The 19,474-nt window shown below is 44.2% G+C and overlaps 1 protein-coding gene across 5 annotated transcripts in view; it reads left to right on the top strand.

Annotated features, from left to right (window-relative positions):
- Positions 1-19,474, top strand: part of mtgo (miles to go) — a 93,880-nt gene that overhangs the window by 4,389 nt on the left and 70,017 nt on the right. For 3 of the 5 annotated variants that reach the window (XM_075895410.1, XM_075895407.1, XM_075895405.1), the window contains 4 exons: positions 9,010-9,063; positions 12,029-12,234; positions 12,836-13,025; positions 17,864-18,036. In XM_075895410.1, the coding sequence (XP_075751525.1) occupies positions 9,010-9,063; positions 12,029-12,234; positions 12,836-13,025; positions 17,864-18,036 (623 nt within the window). Of the gene's footprint in view, positions 1-2,089; positions 2,384-2,595; positions 2,832-9,009; positions 9,064-12,028; positions 12,235-12,835; positions 13,026-17,863; positions 18,037-19,474 lie in introns of those variants that run through there. The other 2 variants (XM_075895420.1, XM_075895414.1) reach the window with 2 other exon arrangements.

The following is a 19,474-nucleotide window of genomic DNA, read 5'->3' as shown; positions in this document are numbered from 1 at the left end:
TCTGGAATCTTCGTCTACGAAGGAGACCTATAGCTTTCGCTTTAGCTAACCTTCAGTTTGTCAGTAATTACTGGACATAGTGGCAACAAAGTGTCGTCAGCATAGACCGTTTCCCTTTACCTGCGAAGTGGAGCACGCTTTGATCCTTTCAATTACACAAATACAATATTGCAACATTAGGCTTTGGGCAAGGGGAACGGATGCCCGTCGAGCCAACACTACCCTAGACTATTCTAGCGTGGTGTTTGGTAGAGTTGTCACACACCACGGAGATTTTATTCCGATCGCGGGCAAGAGACGCTGAACAGTGGGCTCTTTATGTCCAATGAATTCCATTACTGCTCGGAAGCGAATGCTTGGGCGAATTCCTTCTATAGGCCTTTTCAATATAGACATCAGCTCATTCTTGGGCTGTTGCAGGGAGTACCGAAGGGGACGTCACAGCCTCGGAAGTGCATTTTTAAGGCGCCACGCATGTTGACAACAGCCCAGAGAGGATTTATGGTGGCGTGCAGAGAGACTTAGTTGACAAGGTGCATAGCCTTCTAGTCAGTAAAGGCAGAAGTATAACTTGCATATCATAGTATATATGCTGAATTGTTCGTGGTCAATCGTGCGTAGGTAAATTTTGCCCAACCAAAAGTTGGCGCGACTCTGAAACCCATACGTGTATACCATTGTTTCGTTTGAAGATGCCATCAAATCACTGTAGATCCCAAGTATGCAGTCAGAAGAGTGACAAAAGCCACCGCATAAATGCTGCAGTTACTCTGAAACAAGCTAATTACGATAGTCTATCAAATACTTCGTTTGTTGCACGGCAGAGGCCGCCGCTGACGCAGGACGTCTGCGTCAGCGGCGTCCACAGTCTTTGTGGTTATTTTTTATATATAACTCTCAATTCCCGATACCATGCATTCGACGCTAGAACGTTGAAGATTTATTTAACCATGCTTTCTTGTTGCTTCATCATGCAAGTTTGCAAATATTTGTACACTTGCGCGCACCGAAGAAAAATGTTATGTGGACCATGAAACCATAGACCTACGCGCAAGGAGTGCCTCCCCCTTCCCTAATTATTTAACGGGGGCACCACCATACCCAGTTGGGCACGCCCCATCACTGCGCAGGCCTGGTGTTAAACGTGCGCACGAAGGGGGCGTGGACGTGGAAGCCACATCAGCGTGATTGTGGCATGTAGAGGCGTAACATGTAAAATACTTTTGTGTGCAGCTAACGTTAAGTATACGCGAACAATTCATTACTGTGCTGTATTGATGACTGAAAAGCAATCGTCGTGAAATAAATGGTTTAACGGCCAGCCGTAGTGTAATCCGTCCTGACCCACGTTGCTCACCTTGCCTCTAATTTTTTCATCATACGATTATTGCATTTACATTGGTGTGCACTGCGTAAAATATTAACTACCGTTAATTTCTAGGGTTTTAAAATAAAACAGTAAGCACTGCAATATGTTAATCATTGACCTTGCATCATTATAATCTGCATTCCGGGACTGAGAATTGCTTGGAATTTTGTCAAACCGTTGCACGTCAGTTCAAAAATTCTCTTTAAGAGAAAGTTTACAATATCGACAACAGTGAAAATTAGGCGAGAACATATGCCCTATGTGCTTTACAGATAACGCGCTCAAGTACTACACGTTATTTCGGCTGAAGCCCCCCCCCCCCCTTTTTTTTTTCTTTGTTACCTAGCCAGCGTGCGATTTGTGTGCGAAAGGGTGATTCGAATTTCGCGCCCAAGTGCGGAATGTGGGAGTGGCTGCAACGCGCCGTAGGCTCGCTGTCAACGTGTTTCGATTCGCTGTCAACGGGTTTCGATGCGGATAATCTTATCCAAAAGATAACGTTATATCTTGTTTTACAATCCGTCTTTCATCTACAGTAGATCGACGCTAGTACTGTTCTGTCGAAGCCTTTGATAACGGAATGCAACACATTGAACCCAAGCTGTTGCGGCACAGTTAGGGGAAAAAAGAATGTGTATACCACGTTGTCAAATTTATCGGCGATATCGAGGGAGGGCTTCGTAGGGCGCGTATGTAACGTGTGATTCGTTTTCATTCCGTGACATGCGCACTGGGCAGCACCGTGTTTAATGTCGCCAGTCGCTCGTCCCGCCCGAAACGAGCGATATATATGCCATTTACGCTAGCGGCGCTCCTCAGTGAAGTGTCAGACGCCTGTGTGACTTGAAATCCGAGTGGCCCACAAAGCAGGTGGCTGGAAACTGTTTTGTGACATCTCAGCTGCCATCCCGACTCGGACCGCCCTCATGCGCGCCACGTAGGTTCCGGTTTTCAGTTCTCTGACCCCGCAGTGATGTCAGGGATGCCTTGGTCGCCTTCACCAGCCTCTCTTGGGTTTGTTCTTGCTTCTTTTTTTGTTATTTACGCTCTCGTACTGCGGCGCGCGTTTCTAGACTTTTCCGGCAAATAAAAAAAAGGGGGCCGAATTCGAACGCAAACCGCAAAATGAAGCGCTTGTCGCGAAGAAAATACCGAGGAACGAAATTTTCTAATAGCGGAATGCCAAAACGGCGGGGTAAAGAAAAAGAGAAAGAACGTTGACGTCATAAGTTAGTTTCGTATCCACTCAGTGTACACGTCAAAGTGCTACTGCGGTCGTGCCGTGATATTTGGGCCCACATTTGCGCTGGGGGCTTCGGAATTCGTTTCCGAGCCGATTGTTCCGGCGCACAATCACTTCCGACGTTTGTCTGGCGTGTTTTCAGCCGTGCCCGATGCCGACAAAGTTCCAGACCGAGTGTCAATATGCCTCTCGGCGATGAATGTTGCCCACAAGTATGAGGTAACGTTTTTTTCTTTCTCTTTTATCCCCCCCCCTTTTTTTTTTTTTTTTTGCCCGATTAGATACGGCCAGCGGGTTTGTCGCTCCCAAATTGGTATTCCCAGCTCGGCCCGATCATTGTCTGTGACATTGTGGCGTGTCGAACATAGCCGCCGCGGACGGCGTCAGCTGTTTTCAGGCCACGACGACTCCCCTCCTCCCGTCTTGACACTTGCGGGCAGCACGGCGACTTGTTTCGCTGACGTGTTTGACGTTTCTGGCCGCGAAGTGCTTGACATTCGAATTGGTCGCCTTATCCGCGTGCCGAGCGACTCTCGGAGACCGTTCCGCACGGTCCCAGTGGTCGGGGGGGTTGCCTGGCGTGCGATCGGTCGTCACTCCCACTTTTTTTCTCCCCCTCTTCTATGTGATCGCATCTTGCGGGACAGGGCCACCGTCAGCACATATAAGCGTGGCATGTCTGCGCGCAATCGCCCCGTTCACGTTCGCTCTTCTTGGAACGTTGCCTGAACGTGACGCGTTGCGAACGCTTGCGGGGAAAAAACAACCGCCGCTCGTGCAGTAATCTTCGGCGCGCGACTCTTGTGGTCACTCGCCGATTCGCAGCCCTGTTTAGCGTTCTCTTCACTGCGCGTGCCTTCGCTGTGTTGCGGTATTTTTCCGAACCGAACGGGCGCTGCCAATATGCCGACGATGAAGTGCTCCGCTATGCGACGGCATCGTGTTTCGAGTAGGGGCTATCCATGACGCGATTCTTTTCTTTTTTTTGGGTGTTTCTTTCTGGAGCTCATATCTGTCAGGAATGCGGTGCTACAACTCCCGTGTTTTAAAGTATAAACGGACCATGAACAAGCGTTAATGTACTTGGCGTGCGGAGATCGTGTTGCTTCCCGAAGGTAAAACTTCATTTGACATTCCGCGGTTTGACAAAAGGTAAAAATTTAGTCCCTCCGTGACATTTTGAGATCGCATCTTGACTGATGTCGTTACGCTATTAGAAGTGTGGTTCGTATTAATAACAACAACAAAGTGCGAAACTTGTCACGCTAGCACAAACCTTTAACTTCAAAGTGACATCGGGAATCGATATTCTGCAATCTGGGTCATTCTTTATTGCTAGTTGCTGAACTTCGCAGTGCATGTCAGAAAATTTCGTGCATGTCACGAGAGCTTCTGTGAAGGCATGTGTACCGTTTTTTGACAGAAAACCTAACTTCACTTAACGTAATGTATCGACAGAGACCCCTGGATACATATGTGTAAACAGTAGTTAATATGTTCGCATTACTTTTACACAATATGCATTCGCGTTTTGAAACGGAAAGTAATTTCTAGAACAAGTTCCACCGCGATGTTATTACCAGGCTATCTTGAAGCTAGTGCTATAAATTATAACACTGGATTTGATGCATTGAAGTGTGGAATGGCCAATCTGTGTGCTGATTAGATGCATCTGACAGCAGCCATAAGAAAAATAACTGGTTCTCATTATTATATTAGTCTCCAAGTTGCCTGAATAAACATAAAATGCACTTGAGGGGTTGTTTAATCTGTGTTAATGATCAACGCACTTCTGGTATACAACAAAGTAAACAGCCGAAGCACAGTTACGCAAATATGCTGCTTTGATAAGCTAGTAATTCCACCGAAAAAAAAAAGAGCAGTTTTAATATGCTGAATTTTGAATTTAAACTGGACACTGGTGTTAGGAAGATACTGCAGAGAAAGCAGGTCAAATTTTTATCATGAAAATAGCCTACTGATTTAACTTCTAATGTTTAGTCAGGTATGTTCTGACATTGTGCTTGGCCTCAAGCCCATTATGGAGCTACTCGAGTTCACTTCCTCCTTCACTGTTATGCCATAACTCACTGCCTAGTCTTAGGTATTGAAGTTGATTGGGTTTGGAATTGATTTATTGCTAAGAACTTAGCCTCGTCTAAAACAACACATTCTCAAACGGAACAAGCATTCTTTCACAGACACCTGTAAGAGTCCCTCTTATGTGTTCACATATTTGCCACATTTGAGATACCTCTACTGGACCATTGTTGCCCATTGGAACATTCAAATATCGAATGAGCAGTTAATTGCCACTTCCTGTTGCACTTATAGCTTAGTGTGTAGGTTCCATCTTCCTTGACATTAGTATGATTAGGTTTTAGCTTTTCTGTCAAACGCGAGACATCTTTGAGATTCTTCAACTTGACAAACGTAAGGTATCTTTGTCCAAGATTCTTTGACTGAACTAAGTAAACATGCTTTATGTGCAGCATAGTGATGTTGTAGCTAAGTAAAGTTGAGGACATGTTAAAATACCAAAGCGGTGTTGGAAATGGTTCTTGATATATTTACATGGCAGTTAAAAACCTGTTTCTTTGATGCTGGGAAGTGCATCTGCTGTGGAAATATTTTCGCTCAAGTGCCGTGTAAATCAGTTTTACACAATATGGAAAGACAATTGAAGCATGTTTGTTAGCATTAAGTTCATATCAGTTTCATCCATCCCCCCCCCCCCCCCTCCCTTTTTTTTTGACCTCTATACTACATTTTCTTGTGACATCTCAATTGACCATTTACAAAATCCGCAAGGTGGTTTTCTTGCAAGGTTGTTTTGCAACCAAAAACTCTCATGCACAAGATTAGTTCCCTCGCTCTCTGTGATTCTACCGCTCCTGATTTCAGTGAAAGCACACGAGTGCGACAAAACCACTTCTTTCCTCAACAATTACAATGAGGTTGTTTGCCATGTACAAACCCTCAGCCTATAAGATCGCATGGTTTACGAAGCACCTGTCGTTCGTAAAGAATTGATTGATATCTGGGGTTTAACATCCCAAAACCACCATATGATTATGAGAGACGCCGCAGTGGAGGGCTCTGGAAATTTCGACCACCTGAGGTTCTTTAACGTGCGCCCAAATCTGAGCACACAGGCCTACATTATTTACGCCTCCATCGGAAATGCAGCGACCTGCGGGTCAGCAGCGGAGTACCTGAGCCACTAGACCACTGCGGCGGGGGTCGTTCGTTAAGAAGGCACTGGGTGTGGCGGGAAGGCAAGAACACAGTGAGTGAAAGAAGCAGTCTGTGACTGAGAGGTATTGGTTTGAAAACGAGCTTACAGAAAAGCCGCCTTGCAGTTTTTTGTAAATGGTCAATTGTGAGACATCTGCGCCATTATACCTCAGTTTTAGAAAATCGCTCATTCATTTGGTCATCTGTACCTTGCAGGTTCCATCGTTGAGCTGTGTCTATATCCATTCTGAATTTAATGCGAGTAGCTAAAGGCAGAGTTTTTATCTGAGAAGCAACAACCTGAAATAGGTTGTAATTCACATGGAACTGTTGGCCAGAGCATAACGCTTTGTCATGGTGTGCCGGTCTGGCTGGGTGCGTGTTCGTTGGCCGCTTGACGTTCTCTTTTCGTTTTTATCGGACTGCTGCGCAGTGAAATGAAGTGTACGTTTTCCCTCTGGGGCTGACATTGAGCCAGTTGCAAGTGCTGAGCAGTTTTGTCTTATCTCTTCCCCAAGAGAAAGCGGCCAGCATCGGCTTACAAGGCCACGTGCACACTCCATCTCTCAGCCTATTCGTTGTATTTCTGGATGCGTGGGGTAGTGGCAGTTGAGTTCACTTGTGCTTTTTCTCCTGTATTCTACCATGCAGGTAGGTTACTCCTGGGTAGCTTGCTTACTTTATCCATTACTCGCTGAAAGACTTACTTGCTGCAAATTTGCAAATTAATGGAAGTTTTCTGTTTGGAGGAAAGAGAATTTTTTTGCGATGTTCACCCAGTCTTATTGACATATTCAACTTTCACTGGTCTCGTTATATTACATCGCATTGTGCTTGCATTTAATGCATATTCATTTATTTTATAGATGGCTTAGTTTTGTAGATGTCAGTATCTGTGTGTGTGCACCCGTTTACTGAGGTATGTCTTGGTTAGTCTAAAATCTGGCTGGCGCACTTAAAATGTGACTTTGAACATGGGCAGCATTCTGGCGTCTTCTGTCCTTGTTCATAGTGGCAGTTTGTTGATTTTCTCTTATTCTCAGTTACATGGAACGTTGGTTGATAGAGTAGTCATCGGCTGCTTCGCCAAGTTGGGATTTGGCTGCGAACACATGGCCACAAGTTTCACCATAGCTCCATAGCTATTGTTGTGATGCTTAGTTATGGATCTTTGGCTGATGTAATGTAACCCAGCTGTGCTCGTTCCTTCGGGGATGGATGCGAAAACATGAGCTTCAGTATTGTGCAAGTTCTTTCGTCTGTTTTGCTTCGCTTCAGCGTGCTGTCATTCCGCAATGAGCTAGCAACAGCATTGTGGCCTCTAGGTCTGTTTTCTTGAAAAAGTCTCCCAAATAATCACACTCTATTCTTTTATTTTTCTTGCCAGCTGTGTGTGTTGTTGTTTAGGACGGAGCAGTCTGGCTTTTGGAAACCATGAAAATAAAAAAAAAAACTTATTTTAGCAGTGGTGGTCGGGACATTGCTAACAAATGTTAGCTACATTCGTATGCCAGCATTAGGTCATGGCGATGTAGCTTGTAGCTATATTTTCATGTGCATTGAAAAATCTATGAAGCAATGAGATTTATTGTGCTCAATGTAGAAAACAGAATCTCATTTTAAAGTGCAAGGTCTTGTGAATATCTAAGAGTTGCTTGTTGGGCAACTTGGTACATACTTAGTGAACTACAAAAGCCACAAAATGTCGAAATTGGAAAAAGCAGAGCAGCAGAAACAGAGACGGACGTCTCTGCTCTCTGTCTCTGTTTCTACTGCTCTGCTTTTTCCGATTTCGACGTTTTGTGGCTTTTGTAGTTCACTCTTGTAAATATGTTTGAGACGCTAAAGGCAGCATTGGTTGGCCTTTATTGCTTAGAATAATGCATGCGCCGATGCGTGCAGTGGAGTGTGTTGAACTCCAGAATATCTCTAGTGCTTTCGAGCCTTCTTTTTTTTTCTTGCAACATTTATTGCTTCCTGATGCTATCTAGGTGCTTCATGTTGCATTACAGCACAGTGACAAACACAAGTGCAGATCCTATGCATATGCATCACGAAGAAAAAGTCCTCGAATACAAGCTCTCAAGTTGTAAATTCTTCAGCTGCCCTGCAGCTTTTGACTTGGTGATTTCGGTGAGCTATGTACATCGCACCTATGTGATGTAGATAGCTGCATACATTGTTTTTGTAATTGTTATTCGTACTTCCGAATTTATTAGTAGGCTTAATATATTCTTAAAAAGCTACACTGTGCAAGGCACAACTACATTGAGCATTGGTAGAAGCTTTATTAGTCACTAGATCGAATGCGTACTATCCTAAGTGTCAAATGCTACACATTTAATGTATTAAAATAATGGTTAAGCGTGTCAAGTATATCATTTCTTAATTGTTTTTGGTGTTTTGAATGATTGAATTATAGAGTATTTTAAATGCAAAATGCATTAGTTGTGATTGTTGGCAGTGAGCTTTGTTTCAGTGAAACATGTACGTATGGTATGACTATTGGTATGATAAGCAGAAGTGAAGTAATAGTACCCCCCTAGGTATTGATGCTGGGCTGCTTACTGGTAGTTAACGAGAGAGTGGGAATGAGAAATTTTTATCAAAGGGGCAACTGTCTTGTTTACTCAATGTTAAGATTTTAATCTACATTATTCTCTTTAAAAAGTTTGGTACTGTTTGCAAAGAACCATCTTTTGAAAATATTCTGAATTCTCTACCCTTGGGCTTAACCTGGGTCTAACATGCGACAAAATTTCAATTCTTAGCATTTTGCGTATGCTCGCATTATATAAGATAAATTTGCAGAGAGATAACAAGAAGCACCATTACAGGTCAATGTCGCTTTTGGAAATTGTTACAATGTCAGGTGCAAAAATGTTTCGATGTCATTAGGTATCACTGCACTCTCTAGAGGCTCATTATGAAGCGGCAAGTAAGATGGCAAAATAACAGCAGCCGTGATAGTCAAGTGCGACCTCTTTTGTGGGGTTTGACACCTGGGCTTTCAAACAATTAGCTTTGTATTTATGTAATGCTGGTAAAGGGAAATCTTTTTTTGTTTTTATTTTAGCTTAACAGGACAGTGACCCTGAAGCTTGTTATTAAAGTTTACTTCTATTCATATTTTGAGAGATGATTTTTAATGTTTTTTCAGGTTCGCTGGCCTGTGACACAGAGCGTGACTCGATGCCTGCCATAGCAAGCACTGGTGAGTTCATATTGAGAAATTAAATCTAAAATTTTAGTGTGTTTATTTTCACAGATTTTAACCTTATCCCTTTTCCATTGCAAGGTAGAGATTGAGTTTAAGTTCTTCATGCCTTTTAAGCAGTCAGGCTAAGGAAGTATACCAGTAGTGAAGAAATTTGCCCATTGGGTATACACACTTATGCTCGGGCCATGAACTATTCAGCTATGTCTTGTTTTCGTGGTAATAAGTGCACATTGACAGGTAAGACAGTTTGTTCATATCCTGTTTGCATCCCCTTCATCCGCATGTTGTTATTGACGGTCTAAAATGTGTAAAATTCAGCAACATAAATAATTCCAAGGCACTTGATGTTACATACCAAGAAATAAAATGAGGTGGCACATTATTTTGCATAACTTTCAGTAATTAATGATAATTGGTACATAATTAAGTGACTAATTATTCTGCAATCATTCACTTTCAGTTTTCACATAAAATAATCTGATATTAGTCTCAAATTGCATGCTAGTCTTTTTTTTTTCTTCTTTTTTCCCTTTTGAGCAAAGAAAAATATTACTCTTGACATTAGAGCTAGAACACTGCACATCAAATGGTCGTTGAACATTGCGCTGGTAGTGTTTCCAGCAAAGTGATCCTGTGCAGCAATGTACAGCACAATGAAGATAAATGACCACTAGTTGTTCACTCAGGCAGCCTGTGCAATCGGCATCAAACCAAACATGAACAGTGCAGTGTGTGCCATAAACATTACAGGAAGTAAAAGAAGTTGTTGTTGGGCTAGTTGGTATAACATTTCAAAAAAAATAATTTGAGCACAAACACACTACACATTTACACACACACACACACACACACACCCAGGCATCAAACACGTACAGTGCTGTGCGTGTTTGATGCCTGGGTGTGTGTGTGCGTGCGTGAATGCATAGTGTGTTTGCGCTCAAATTAATATTTTTGAAATGTTACAGGAAGTGTTGTCTGCACCCTCCAATAATCGCCTAAGACAGGTCTGCTACGCACATTCGGTGTGGCAGCACTGTGCGATTCCCCTAGAGTCTGATATTTTAGTCTGTTCTATTTATGATATTCTAAACAAAGACAACAAAAATTAAATTAAGGGATAAATGAACAAAAGCGCCTGGCATGCCCATGTTGGCCCCTGCCAGCCCCATATCATAGCTAGAACACAAGCAGAAATATCGCATTGCTGAGAAATCGCGCAGTGCTGCCAAACCGGATCTACGCACTCGTCAGTGGTGGTGACTCGATGGAGGGCACTATACCATTGCTAATGCTTGGGCCACACGTTCTGCTGTTTGCATATAATTTGATGTTGATAGCACGAATGTGTACACTACATTTCAAGCAAAAAAAATCGTGCAGTGCGCAACGCACCTTGGTAGGTAGAGGTGTAGAATTGCACACGGCTGCTGAAGAGAATACCGTTGACTAACTTATTGGGTCAATTTGTAGAGGTGTAGAATTGCACACGGCTGCTGAAGAGAATACCGTTGACTAACTTATTGGGTCAATTTGTGTCCCTGTGACACTAGTCGATGCATCGTTCATTCTTATGTTCACTTATTATGTGCCACTTAAACAGTAGTGGTATTAACAATCGAATGGACTTGCTTACAGGTTAAAATGATAAATACTTGGCCCAGCAAAGGGATCTTCAGCCAAGCTGCTGCTGGCTCCTAATGCATTTCTGTGCTTGTCTCTTGGCTTTACTGGGCTTAGTGATATCAAAACTTTATGTGTAGAAGCTTTATATATATTTTCCTGAAGTTATCAGTTTTAGCTGTTTCAATAACGCTTACATGAAGGCTGTTTTGATTGTTAAAGACGAACGAAACTGTTGTAAAATCTAATTGTATTTAATTGGCAAAGCAAAAATTTGTTCATGTTTTCATCAATTTTATGGGATAAGCAATTCCTCATATTCAGTTAGGTCTTATCAAATCAGATTGTTCTCACTTTATTATTTTGACAGTGAGAGTGGTATATGGCATAAAATGTCTACAACTTTCTTAGTCATGGAATTTCAAATTACAGAAAAAAAAGCAAGATTGAGTGATGTCGCACATTGCTCCATGCGAGATAAAGCTTGCTTCATTTGGATGGAGTCTCATGGTTCGAGATACCAGTTCGAGATGCCAGGTCGAAAGAAGGCCAAGTTGATCATTACAGGATCACCTTGTCAGCGAGATATCGCCGATCAGTTGCAACACGCTTTGTCATGTAACATTATCTGGGTCTTTATGCCTACATCAGTACGAAGTTTTTCCTTCTATATTTCTTGCGTGGTGATGTGAAACAGGGCTGTTACTATTTTATGACGCACTTGTTCTTGAAATAGTGTAATCTACTGGTCTGGCTATCTTGTCTCTACTTGTGCGGTGTGTATGCTTCAGATCTTTTAATGTTGGGGATTTAGCAAGAGCCGCACTCATGGAAAATATCAAGAACTCTTGCATAATGACGCGTTTGCCAGCTTAATCTAACAAATGACTGCAGTAACTTGAAAAATTGTGCAAAACAATACCAATATAACACATACAACCTAATACACATTATGTGCCACAAAGGCTGCATCAAAGACAGTAGACTCACTCTTGTGAACAAGCAACAGCATTGTGCCTATGGACCTCCCTCTAGAGTCTACCATCTATGGTGGCATGAAGCCCCCAAAAGAGCCCAAGTGCTAATTCTCGTGGGCCCGCATAACCTCGTTTCTAACTGCCGCTGCTACTGGTTACACTGTGCTAACACTTTGGCAACTCTTGGCAAGAATTAAGCTAATTATGATGCACAGGTGCCATGAGACGAAAAAGACTTCGCAGGTTGTGACGGCACCCCCACGTCGGCATGTACTGTGTCCTTCTGTTCCATGAGGGCAACTCTTTTGAGACGCCACAATTGTAGTGTTGCATCATTCAAATAAATGATGCTGTGTGTGCAGGGTCCCGTGGAGGAGGCACAGCTGAGCCCCTGATGGCTGCCCCACCCGGCAACCCAGAGGCACTCCTGAATGGTCAGCAGCAGCAGGCACCCTTTAGGCCACCCAGGCAGCCTGCCGCCACGCTGCAGCCACAACCACAACCACAGCCACTCAATCCTGAGGTCCTCGGGGATCGTGGCGAACCTCGCCTACCAGGTCACTGGGAGGTATGTACTTTTTCTTGCACGTCAACTCCCTAGAATAAGCTTTTGTGATTATTGACTGACTTCAGCAGCTTTTGGTTGACATCTGCCGAAGTTTCAAAGTGGAGCAAAGCTCAGAAAATTTGTACCCATCCCTTGGAGCTTTCTAGTCCAAAAAAATTCCCCGTGGTACTGGACTTGATCCTGAGACTAATGCCTGTTCATAGTGGTTGCTCTGCCGTCTAGGTTTACTTGGTGGTTAGCCGATTATTGTGCAAGGATGAAGTGACTGACGGGAAAAAATGACATTTGCTCTTATGAGCTGTCTATGTTCTGCATACCTCAAGTAATGGCAGGCATTGGTGGTAGATGCTTCTCCGAGCAGTGTGGTGGCAAGTTCAGTCTCCATAACTGCATTATTTTCATCCACATACTCATTTTCTGGCAGTTCATGTGCATATGCATGCAGAAATAAAAAGATAAGAAATTTAGGAACCGATGTGCATTTACTTTACTGCGTTGTGCTACCTTCAAGTTGATGCCTGCTTTTTGCTTTGATTCTCTATGTTGCCCTCTTTCAATAATCTGTAGCTCACTCGGGACATGTTCCTGTTTGTCTTTACAGGTGGTGAATGGTGAAAAAAGTGGACTGCGCTGCAAGGGCCCAGTGCAGAAGGGCTATAACGCTGCCCCCATGGGCGCTGTCAGCGCTGCCGCTCCGTCTTACGTGGCACCCCCGCATGTGGTGCTTTTGCACATAAATCCGGGAGAGACCATCTTTTTCCAGATGGGTGATCAAATGCAATTTGTGCAAGGTGAGTGTGTGTCCTCCCTATGAGACACTTCTATTGCCTGCAAGCTCTTCCACAGCGAAACCATATTTCCCTACCTTGGGCTGTTGTCCTAGCAGTACACAAGGACAGTAATGCAGATCATGTGATCTGAGAGGTGAGGGTGATGCTTGGAAGGAGGGGGAAAGGGCTGCGCCTTGCCAAGAGTGCTGGTAGAGGGGCTTGCTTGAAAGCAGAGAGGACGAGGAGTGCTATCGTACAATCAAATAAAGAGAGGGTGTACAGGAATGCCCCGCCGAACTTCTTGGTGAGACATGGTTGGGACGCACGCAGTGCCGCATTGTCTGTTCTCACACACGGCACCCCGAGAGTTGTGGCTCCGTTGGTCACTACCATTGCAGCCGTGCTTGTTATGCACAGCACCAGTGCTTGCAACTTTCAATTCGTTCCTGCACATTCATGATACAGTGTAACCTCGTTACAACAAATCTGATTACAACAGACAGTCTGATTTTACATACTAGTTGGCGGCGTTATTCCGACCTCCCTGTTTGTTCCATTTATTTAGCTTCACTTGCTACAGATTCTGGTACAACGGACATTCAGATATGATTGACTGATATGCGGGGCTAATAAGGAGGTCAGGGCTCCTTTAGTAGACTTTTCTACGACAGACATGCCAAATCCTATAACTTCCGACTTCAAACATCGCCTGGCATACTGTCAGGGCGCAGATCTCCGGTTCGTTAAGTACTAATTACACGAAGCTACGGCGATAAAAAATCTCCGCACAGCGTGCTTGGTGCAACATGCAAAATTGCTGGCCGCTGCCCCTGCCGTTCCGAGCGGTCGGTGCGTAGCGAGCTTGGCCAGGCTCCGCTACCGATGCACAAGAGGCCTATTCGCGGTTCTAAGCAGCCAGTGGCCAATGTGGTTTGTTGCTTGCGATGAAGCACATTACAGCTTCTTTGCTTTCGCATACCCGCTAGTGCAACGATCTTGCCCGCCAATATACTATACGCGCCAAGTTCGGAGTGAAGTTAGGCCTAGCCACGACTTCGAGCAAAAAGCACGGCTGCGATATGCATGGCTGTGGGGTCCAATGTTTTTAAGTACAACTACGACATGCTGAATCATGAGTACAAAGATTTCTCTCATCGTGGTTTTCGTCACAAGGTCCAAAGCACTGATAAGCAGAACGTTCCCATCGAGTCAACAGTCTGTTCGAGATGTGCATATGTGATGTTCACAACGAATGCGACGCGTGATTGTAATCAACTCAACTTCCGCTTGCAGCAGCCTTAACTAAGGCGTAATTGTATTCTGAATGATCGTCTACCTGTGAATACAGAACGAGTGCGAAAACGTCGTCTATTTGCGCGAATTTAGACAGCTGGGACCTCGCAGCTGTCTAAATTTATGTCTAAAGCCACAGTAAAATGATTTAAAGAATTCTCCTTGTGCAAGCCAGTGCATTAAGGCACATGGTGTGTTATTTCAACACTAATGGTTTCCTGCCTGCCTTCTCTTGTGCATCACGTTTGCACCCTCCATGGACAGTGATGTTGGTCACAGCAGTGTGTCGAAATATTTGCTTCAGCTGCGCTGTTACATTTACTGATCAGCCTTGCATCCTCCGTGATGCCACTGTCTCCTATTGTTCAAGGACTGCAAGTTCTATGCTGGCGCTTGATATCACTGGAAATGGTCGACCATTTGTGCGTAGCTGGGGAGGTTTTTTTATTCTTAATCTTATGCTTTGTCTATAGCTTTTGTACAATGTGTTTTCTAGGAACACTTCTTCCTGCAGTATGCAGGATTTAGTGTGACTCGTTGTTGCTGTGTGTTGGATACAACGTGCCAACAATCTTTTATTGCCTGTACCTCCTGAAAGTACAGAGCAAAAGTTTTGAAGCATAAGTTATTATGAGCTACCAGCAACAGCCTATTTTAGTGGCCTAGTTGTCTGCTGTCACTGGTGTCTGTTGCAAATATCGTGCTCAACAACAACAAAAAAAAAAAAGCCAGGATCAAGACTGGACTACGGATTGACTCGCGTAATGAACACACTCGCATAACAAACACACCCCCAACTTCAGTTGTCAAAACTTATTTTCTTTTTCCCTGCTTAATAAGGGCACCCCCTACATTTATCTGCTGTAGTCCCGCCAACCGACACTTTGCACCTCCTCACCAGTTGGATCTATTCCGTTTTTTTATTATGCCGACCCCCCTCAGCTACCTCGACTTGCTCCCTCCCTCCCTTCACCCATTGCCACGTGTCGTACTGTTTTTTTTTTCTATCTGTGGGTGGCACGTATTCTGTCTTTTTTATCTGTGCCCCACAGCACAGTTTATGAACTCTGCGAGTGTAGAGACATCGCAGGTGATAAGCACACAGCGAGCGAAGGTCACAAAACTGCCCGCGCCAACCGACGGTCGCTTCCTGCGAGTACGAAACTTTAAAGCCCAACCACATTCACGCGATTTTCGAGCGACGATGACAGGATTTGTTGTCGCGAAGGGTCATTCGCGTCCCAGGTTTCTGGAAAACCAGAAGACATCACTTGTTGCCCAGAAAAGATTGTGACGATTTCCGCAAAATGGTAGCACCCGCAATTCTCGCTTTGCTACTTCTCCGTGCGTACAGGAACTTCTCATGTGAAAGCGAGGCGGTGGCCGTATTTTTTCATTATTCTTGTTATTAGCGATTTGTTTTGATGCGGAGAGGGTAGCTTGCTGCAATGTTGGTTACTTCCTACAATGTCAATGGCGTCGTCACGGTCGTCGTGTGAGGTTGCTGCGAAGTTGGTAAAGTGCGTCATAGCGCATGCTTCTGGGCGCCCCTCAAGATCACAGCAGATACTATTGTCGCATTTAAATGATTGCGAAAAAAGATAGCGGAAAAACACTTTTATGGCGTGCGTGGGTGGCGCGGGGACAGCTTGCAGAAAATAGCGCCATCAACCACCGAAGATGAGTAAAGCGCAACAAAGAAGCTGTTTTGAAACAGTGTACGCATATGTCAATTGCGAAAGGCTAAGTGACCTGGTAACCTTTTTTAATGTTGCATCATGTTTTGCTCCCCCGCCACGGTGGTCTAGTGGCTAAGGTACTCGGCTGCTGACCCGCAGGGCGCGGGTTCGAATCCCGGCTGCGGCGGCTGCATTTCCGATGGAGGCGGAAATGTTGTAGGCCCGTGTGCTCAGATTTGGGTGCACGTTAAAGAACCCCAGGTGGTCGAAATTTCCGGAGCCCTCCACTACGGCGTCTCTCATAATCATATAGTGGTTTTGGGACGTTAAACCCCACATATCAATCAATCATGTTTTGCTCCTGCTGAAAAAGTTTTCATAAAATTTGCCCCTCATAATAAATGCACCCCCAACTTTTCTCCAATTTTTCGAGAAAAAAAAGTGTGTTCATTATGCAAGTAAATACGGTAACTATAATTGCCTAACTCTTTCATTTGCTACACTTATGGTCCTGTGATGGTTGAGGGGTTTGTAGAAATGGCTAACTTGGGCCTTCTACATGGCAGTCGAGTATTGTGCCAAAAAGCCACGCTGGTGCCTGAAACCTCTTTTCAGAAAAAATCCGAAGTAGGCGTCGTGTCTGGCAAGGAATCGCTGTAATAGATGTAATACTGCACAGCAGAAAAGCAACATTCTACTAGCCATCACGTATTGTGAATAGCATAACAGGTGGGTGTTTAATAAGGCTTTCACCCCATTACAAATAGCCTAGCTATAATGCTTTGTCATCACCGGGTACAGCAGTGACAAAGTGTGCAGCTGTAGGCGTGTGTATAGAGACCCATAGTGGGCTGTACCCTACTTCACAGAACGAGGATTTATTGCATGGGAGGTACCGTGCCACTATATTTGCAGTAGTTGCCCCAAGAGAGGTTACAAATGAAGGCTGCTTCTGCATTCTATGCTGTGCTTTTATATAATTTGCTACGTTGACGGTCCTGTGGTTGTCGAGATGTTCTCAGATATACCATCCGTCTGTACGTCCGTTCATCTGTCCATGGACCGGCGCATCAAGGACGGACAGTAGCATGGACAGACTGAGGGACGCTTCGCCCCATTCATCATCATTCAATTCATGGATATGCTGGGATTTTTTTCTATTTCTTAGCACCACCTTCTCAGCTCACCTGTTTTCCAAAGTAAACATAACGTCCACGATTTGATGGGTCACTGTGTGGCCACAAGCACGGTCTTTATTTCAAGAAAAATATACTTGTAATATGATACTCAAATGTGCACAGAACCATTGAAATGTTTCTCCAATTCTCAATTTTTGTGTATATAGTTTTCTAAATGCATTAACGATGCGAGCGAGCGAAGTTGGAATGAGTCACAAGCTGCCGTACCACTTGCGGAGCAGCAGGAATGGGCAGAAGCCCTGCCTTTGTACTCTAAGCTTCACTGTCGAGATCAGATTAGTTGTTGCTGACTATAGCATAGAATTGGGCATCGATTTGCAAGAGCACCCCAGGACCACACAGAAAACTGACAAGGGAAGGAGGAGTAATATGGAGGAGCGTCCAGCAAGGAATGTACCTGCGCAGGAGGGTATTTGCAAGCACGAGTTTCTACAGGCAGGGGCCACTGTCTCGCTGCACTGTTGGGCAGTGGGATTACAAGTGCAGGGGGGGCTGGCAGCGTGTACAACTTGTAATGCCACTGGTACACAGCCTAGAAGAATTGATTTAGCATTTGGGCAGGTTCAGTCAGCCCAGGCCCTTTCAGTGACATCAATTTTTTTTTTTAGTTTGCAGTCGTAGCAGTGTTTTACGGTTCGCCTTTTTCTAATACCACTACACAAGCTAGCTTGATTGTGGTTGTGTGCAGGGCCTGCCACAGTGCAGCTTGTGTCCAACAGCAGCACACCTCCCATGGCGGTGCCAGTTCAGGTGCCTCCAGGTCATGTGATGCAGCAGATAGTGGATGAGAACGGCACCCTGCGCCACATCATCCTTTCGCCGCAACCTCCCCATGTCGCCATGCCCCAGCCTGCCCCCTATGTGAGTTTGTACCTCGATGTTTGAAAACAGATTTATTGGAATATCATCACATGTCTTTAAAAGTTGTAGACACTCTGCCACATCCTCTTAGTAGATAAGTAGACAAGCTGTGGCTAGTGCGCAAGCTTGTAAAATATTTGAAGTACTTTTAGTTTTATAATAATGTTGTCCTCCAAGCCTCAGATTTGGCATTTCTAGTATCATCACCTTGTATGCCGAGATATTACTGCAATATGCCAAGTATATTGTAAATAAGTCACTATATTATAGCACATAAAACTTTGTGGTTCAGTTATACTCGTGTACAGGGCTGTCCACATCTAAGTTGAACATTTCGTTAATATTCAAGACGTCACCGAACCTGATGGTTAGTGCATGTAATTAAATAAATTATGTTCATCTACACTGCAATTAGATACCATGTAATAAGCATGTCACTTGTGAAGCAGAATGAATGCTTCAGTTACGAGCTTGAATATTAACACAGCGGTGGGCCAACTGTGCCAATCGCACCATTCTGCGACAATTGCATATCCCTGTGCCTTGCTGCACACATTTTGGTGCAGCTCGCCCCAAGTGCATCAGAGTTCACTAGTACACCTGTTTACACTACATCGTACTGTTCATGGCTCAAAAGTTAATTTGTCACAACAAACACAACTAGAGCTTTTGCATAGTGCCGCTGATACGCGCTCCTTTCCAGCTTTTTAGCTTCTTCTTTTTCTTTCTTTCATAATATTTAGTCTAACCAAAGTTTCTGCACTGCCGCATCTGTCTTTGTTGTTTGAAATTTAGCATGCCCCATTGATAGTCTTATTTGTTAGAGAACTGGAAATAACACCTGGAACAGTTATTTTTTTTTGGGGTCACTTTAGCCGCCGCAGCCAAGCGCCAACAGCTATCGGCACCACACTGTAAAGGGCATCTTCATGCAAAAGATTCGGCCTCGCAAAACTTGCGTATTTTGCAAAAAAAAAAAAAAATTCTTATCATATAGTTAAGCCTAAATTGCCCTCATAGAGTGTGCATGGCTTGATGTGGTGCAGCTGCTGCTCGCGCATGTCCAAGTGCTCATTTCACATCTTGATTGCATCATTAACGTAACGCAATGGAAAGCCAGCATGCGTAAAAACAGCTGCTGGGTCAGCCAGAATATCGTAAATGCCGCTAGAACAATCAATGTCGTCATCAATCGACACAAAAGGTAAAATAAAAAAAACTCACAGCATTGCAAATCTTCCCAACTTAATTTTTCCTTCCCTGGCCACCATTTGTCCTTGAATCGCACACTGGCACACATTGATCGGCGTTGCGGCGGAAATTTCTTGCTGTTCACGAACTACCCTAACAAGCCATGCAGTAACTTCGGTGATCGCAACTGCAAAGCGAAACTGTTAATTAAGTGTAGTAGCATTAGTCCTCGGCACACGGTAAACCC

This window comes from Rhipicephalus microplus, chromosome 1 (genome assembly GCF_043290135.1).
Source record: "Rhipicephalus microplus isolate Deutch F79 chromosome 1, USDA_Rmic, whole genome shotgun sequence".
Lineage (NCBI taxonomy): Eukaryota > Metazoa > Arthropoda > Arachnida > Ixodida > Ixodidae > Rhipicephalus > Rhipicephalus microplus.
This window is presented reverse-complemented; position numbering and strand designations above follow the sequence as displayed.